The 6,355-nt window shown below is 44.0% G+C and overlaps 1 protein-coding gene across 1 annotated transcript; it reads right to left on the minus strand.

Annotated features, from left to right (window-relative positions):
- Nucleotides 1–4,231: 4,231 nt before the first annotated feature.
- hng3 (hinge3) lies at nt 4,232–5,828 on the minus strand. Its single transcript, XM_017244674.3, has 2 exons — nt 5,562–5,828; nt 4,232–5,324 (listed from the first exon to the last, which is right to left on the minus strand). The coding sequence occupies exons 1-2, from the start codon at nt 5,692–5,694 to the stop codon at nt 4,456–4,458; spliced, it is 1,002 nt and encodes a 333-aa protein (XP_017100163.3). The 5' UTR covers nt 5,695–5,828; the 3' UTR covers nt 4,232–4,455.
- Between the last annotated feature and the right edge of the window lie 527 nt (nt 5,829–6,355).

The raw sequence follows: 6,355 nt of genomic DNA on the forward strand, positions 1-6,355 counted from the left end.
AATTTTACACTGGCGCAGAAAGCCGGGCTTAGAAGAAATAATTTCACAGAAAGGGTCTAATGGGCTTAAGCTGAGATACAAAAATTAATTTCACATCAAAGAAAGGGTTTAATTGTATAAGGTTCAGTATTTTTTAAGCCTTTACTTCCTAAATAATTTTTACAATTTTATATAAATGAAACCCCTTTACAACATTTGATCTATAGACTCCATCAAGATATAGGAACGTCTATCTTAACAGGAAGGACTTTATTTAATTAAAGATGTATGGTTCTAGAATTTAGACTATATGTTCTAGAACCCTGATAGTGTATGTTATAAAAACCACGTCCTTTTAATGATGGTCTCCTACAAACTCCATAATTTAAAAACCACATATTATTATCATATATTTTTACATAACCCTGGTTGAACCTCCATCATAACCCTTGCCCACTTTCAGTGCACTTACTGCATGCAAATGAATCCTATTCAGAAATGGCTCCAAAAGCTATAGAAGCATATATATAGGAGATCATCCGGGTGGACAGGGCGACAAGAAATTCCAAGAATTGTGCGCGTCAATTGATTTACTCAGCTGTGCGGCTAAGAGCCGAGCTGTGAGCCGTCCCGCCGGTTGGTTGATAACTCTAAGATTTGTTATATTTGCTTCATCATCGCGCCACAAACGAGGCAGTTGAAGCCGCACCACTGCAGTGGTGGGGGGCAGCTGGACACGATGGAGTGGAGGAGCGAAGCGAAGCGATCTTCATCATCATCATCAGCTCCATCGTGGCGAGCTCAGGCCGCCGCACACATGTGCGCACATTAAAAAGCAAGTTTCTCAGGTGTTTAAAAGCGTTTAAAAAGAAAACAGACCCGACAGGGGACGAGGGGGAGGGGACAAAGGGGGGGGACCCAAGATCCCAACGAGACAACAATAAACGCAGCCGCAGTTGAAGACCAAAAGAAGAGTTAAAAATACTCCAACTCGTACTGGTACTATGCCAAGAGCCAGTTAAAGCCATGATCATGATCTCGCGAGCCATGGAAACCGCGGGCGGATTGGACAGACAGTTGGCGGCGACGCCGATCTACAATAGTGGGTGATAATATAGAGATCTCAGTTATATAAAATATATAAAGCAGGGTTTACTTACTTGCTTATTTTAAGTTGTATTCAAAGAAAGTTCAGGTTAAAATTAGAAGCCCTATTTTAGGTTTATGGTAGTATCTCTACCCGGTCTCTACTTGAATCCTATAATTCAAGTATAAATTAGTAATATTATGTATATTGTTTTTTAAAAATAAAGAAACCCTTAAAACTACAAAATATTAAACCCAAAATCTTCCAACCATTGACCGCCATTGTAGGAGGCTTTCGACGACGAGCACGTGAAGGTTGCCCAGCCAAGTTGGAGATTTACTTAACGAAATCAAGAGGAAGCGTAGAATCTGTGAAGGAGGGGTCTCAAGGGGAGGGGAGAATCCCTGGTCTCGGAGACCCTCTCAGGGGCTTGGAGGTGGCAGTTAACCCAGCTGTCATACAGCATTGATTGCTGCGAGGCAATGGCAACACAAAAGCCTCACCAGCTCCGCTTGATTGCTTGGCTAGTCCGTGAAAAGCAAACACTGCGGAGGGGGAGCTGCGGAGGGGCTTGATGAGGGCGGTACATTTTTGGACCACGTACCAGTGACTCAGCAACTATACGCTCATTTTTTTTTCGGTTTTTGTGTGTTAACGATGTCTGGCTCGGAGGTTTCAGAGGTTCGGCCAAAATGTTAAGTGCATGTTTTGATTGGTTTGTGGCGGCCAAAACGGATCGAGATTATGGCCCATGAATAGAACTCCAACGCCAAAAAAAAAGAAGCACCAACACGATCATCTTGGCAGGCAGGATAATGTGCAACCTTATGTGCATAATCTGCTTAAGAGGTGTCACAGGCATTTATTATGGTTAAGGAAAGAGCCCGTTCCGGCCAAGGTACAAAAGCCAAATTAATGATGAGACTAAATTATGGATCTGGCCATAAGGTTCTCGGTGGAATGTGAGTGTAATACGTGAATCAGTAGTGTAATTCCAGATAAAAAATGTATACATACTTATAAGAAATCTCCCCCTAACTTGGCCATGACCAATTGCTGGCCAAATGTTACTCAATCCCCTTTGTTTCTAAGCCCTTTTCTGTTCCAGCCACCTGTTTCGTATGTAAAAATCCTGTCCGAAAAGGTGTTAGAGGTAAGGTTTTTAGGTGGAAACCCTTTCGGAAAATGGCATGATGAATTAAGCGAATTCTGGAAATTCCGCAACATTTTAACGGTGGCTGGAAATGCAGCGAGGAGGATGCACCAGCAACGGACCGTGCAACGGCAACAATGCTTTCAACTGCAACAACACGCATTAACAATGGGCTGCGAGATTTAACACCTGTGTGCCAGAATGCACTCTGGAAATCTCTACAAATATTTGACGTGAGTTGAATAGAGCTGAAATTTGCATTTGCGCCGAGGCGGCGAAAGAACAAAAGCGAACAGGTAAATGCACTTCTTGCCGGCCGCATCATTAACACGTCCACAGGATTAGCTTCATCCGCAAGGTGCGAAAATCCATCATAGATTTTCATGTTTTCTTTTTGGTAAGCATATGTATTTTTTTTCTGTTTTTGACTGAAAGTCTGGCCATGAGAGGTTTTTGAATCGAATTTGGAATGTTCGACAGAGTGGAATTTATAGCATTTGGCCATGGGCACGTTCGAGTGACAAATGTCAATTTGCATTCGATTTGCAAATGTTCTTTTGGCTGCCGTTAATTGCACCCCCACGCCCCGGCCACCAGCTCCCAACTGTTTCCAATCACGGGAGTTGGTAACTGCCACTGTGGGCTCCACGACGCTGTTCAAGCTCAAGAACACACCTTAAACTGTTTTCAAAACGTTTACTACACTTGAGGAAATTTTTATAAAATAGTTTCCATTAATAATAAATAATTTAAAATATTTTCAATATCATATCTTCAAAGTAATACCATATTACCTGATCCTTACTTTCAAAATCCCATACACCTCGTTATATGAGCTTCTGATTTTTCCGGTGTTTTTGGTTTAACCTCTATGGCTATGGGTATTGCTATTGAAATTGGAATTCATGGGGCAGGCCAAGAGGTAAGAGCCAGGCCCATGCTTATGCCCCAACTGGCTGCAACAAGTTCAAACACATGACGTCGCCAAGCCACCAAGTCGATTGTTGTCGCCTATCCCTCAGATGCCTTATGCCTTCTGCCCCTTGCCGGTTGCCCCTTTCTGGGGCTAACTTTGTGGTTCCAGCCTCTCTCAGTTCAATGTCAATTTCGATTCGTCATCCGCAGCTGCGTTGATTTCTCGAGCGACCTATGTATACCCCTTGCCCCTTGCCACACAAAGCGATTGTTTGCTTTTGTAGCCGCGTTCTTTTTTTTATGGCCATGTTAAGTTTGGTCTTGGCTTTTAACACACAGAGGACGGACCGGACAGCGATGGGGACAGCGGACGGACAGACGGACATCAGGACCACCGGCGATCGTCGATGGAGCTCATTCTAGTGTATAGTAATTTATTGACGCGACGCGATGTGATTCCCCTCCTTCTGGATGCCCTGGCTGAATGCGGACATGTGTGGGCAGCCCGGAGGCGAGATTACGTCGGATGCCCTTGCATCTCGAAAACTGGCATCTGCAGCCTGCAGCTGGCAAGCTGGCAAGACCAATAGGCAAAGCTCAGCCTCACAGTCGAGTATCTGTAGTTGCAGCTAAATCCACTCGAACGCCCACACGAATGTCACTATCTCCTCCTCCTCCTCTCGTTCTCGCTCCCAGCCTGGGATTATTTGTTCAGTTCAGAGTTACGGAGTCACCGATTATGCGCAGCTGAGGGCAAGCCTAAGGGCATTGATCCACGGAAGAGGCTCCGTCACTAAATTACAACATAAAGATTCCAGGTTAAAAAAATAAAAAAAATAACTAGAGAGATAGCCTTCTGAGGAGATGCCGATATTGCAGATATCTTAAATGGATTTTACAATCAAGAAGTCTTCTTTTAAGAGCGATTTCTATCAGACATCTTCAGTTAAGGTTTAAGCTAGATGGTCTCTTCTATTTTCCGATTTTATAATGTGTAATAAAAGCTTTAATTAGTAAGGCCCTTTACTTATTCAAAACTAAAATAAAAACAAGCTTTATAACTTAAAGATCTAACTTTGATTGAAAAAACATTGGAATGAAAAAAATGGGAAAATCGTCTTTATTGAGATGTATGTTATGTTTAATATTAATGAAATATTTAATGAAATCCTCATTAATGTAATATCAGCTTTTAGGCCACTGTGCACTGGGCAGGCGCATGTCTCTGTGCCGCCCTCTCACTCTCATTTTCCGCTCTCTGGTTCCCTAGCTCTCAACATTCTCGATTCTCCCGCTCCGCTTCCTGGCTCCAAGCTCCACTTTAGCCCCAGTTGGTGGAGCTAGTGCTCACTTGGGCCTGGTCCAAGGCCATCTGCTGTTGGTTCAACAACATTTGCGAGGGCTGCTCCTGCTGCTGTTGTTGTTGCTGCTGCTGTTGTTGTTGTTGCTGCTGCTGCATCATCTCCTGTTGGTTCTGTTGATGTTGCTCCTGCATCGTCTGCAACAAGAGCTCGCCCATCTTGGCCCGAAAGCGTAAGTTTTGCAGGCGCGTCATCTGCTTCATCAGCGGCAGAAAGCTCATCAGGTAGTTGTAGTCGGAATCGCCCACATGGATTACGTTCTTGGACCTGGCCAGGTCCTGGTTGGTGGACTGCATCAGTTGCTGCTCCTCGCGCTCGAGATTCTGCAGAAAGTTCACCTGCTCGTCCACCCGCTTGGCACAGTGGCAGATGCTGGCAGCTGCGGCAGCCAAAGCGCTTCCTTGACCAGAATTCGGGTTCCCGGCCAATCCCATTCCCTGACGCAGTTCCTGGGAGTCGGGGGAAAGCTGCTCCTCAGCCGCCGCACTGGCCAGGGAAATGCTCTGCGAAAGACGCCTCAAAGCCTGCGGAGTGGCTGCGTTCTGAAACTCTTGCATGAGGGCGTCATTGTCCGCCTCCATCTGATCCTTCTCATCCTTGAAAATCATCATGGAATCGGGCGCCAGTTCAGGATCGGGCATGTCCTCCTCATCGTTAGTGCCGCTTTCCTGGGGCATATAGTGCCCGTCGAGGAAGCTCATGTCATCTGCGTACAACCACTGATGGCCAGGTGAGTGGTGGTGGTGGGGCTGGTACTTCAGCCCACTGCGCCGGGAGAGGCGACGATGGCTGCAGCGCAGATTCTTCCACTTGGTGCGGCACATGTCCACTTCAAGCGAAAGAAAAGTAAACAAAATGAGTTAGAGAGGGAAAGCAACATGCCACATGGTTGGGTTTTGCAGAGGAAAAAAAGAGATGCAATGACAGGTATTATAAATTATTAATATTTTCATAAAATAAATACATATACATATACAAAGTTATGCATACATATACACATACCATATAATTAACTTACTTTAATGAAAATCTTAAAACCGAAACTATCTTTACAGTGTATACTCACCAGTCATCCCCAATGCGTCGGCCACTTCCAGCCAAAGTCGCTGCGTCTCCGTCCGGTTGGAGCGGTCCGGGTGCGTGAGCTCCCAGAGAGCCGGACGCTGCTTCACCTCGGCGATCAGCCTGTGCGCGTCCATGTTCCTCCTTCTTTATCAAATCCCAGAGACTGCGCCTGAGACTCCAACGAACTTCGGAGGCAGCCGGCAAATAAAAAAAAAAACGCCACAAAAAGCCGACGCGCAGGAGAGTCAAAACGTGCAGCTCTCTCAGAGCTGGCATCTCGTTCACGAAAAAAGGGGGGGAAAACGTAAAATGTGCCCAGAATGCATGAAAAGTCAATGCTTGTGGTGTTGGCCACTTTTCTTTGTTGAGACTTTTGTTTTTTTGTGTTTTGTGTTTCACATGGGAGGGTGTAAAGAAGGCAACGACCGTTTAATTGGGGATACCTACTTTCCAACAAGGCTTGCCCGAAAATACTATAGAAGGTGAAAAATTAATCTAAAAAAATCGATATATTAAAATTTTAATATTATTCTTGTAAAACATAACCCTTAACTAAAACATTTTCGAGTTTTTTTAATATATTCCCCCTTACTCTGATTAGTTTATTCTTATCACATAAATATTAATAAATTCCAACTATCTTTAATTAAAAGCTTATAATCATTACCAAGTTCAATGGCTTTGAAGTGATTTGTTTATCATTTTGCAAAAAGTATAAAGTACTTATAATCATTGTGGTGGGTTTGCTATTTATTTAATATTTTTTAAAATTCAAACATTGTTTTTTATTATGAT

This window comes from Drosophila bipectinata, chromosome 3L, assembly GCF_030179905.1.
Source record: "Drosophila bipectinata strain 14024-0381.07 chromosome 3L, DbipHiC1v2, whole genome shotgun sequence".
Taxonomy (NCBI): Eukaryota; Metazoa; Arthropoda; class Insecta; order Diptera; family Drosophilidae; genus Drosophila; species Drosophila bipectinata.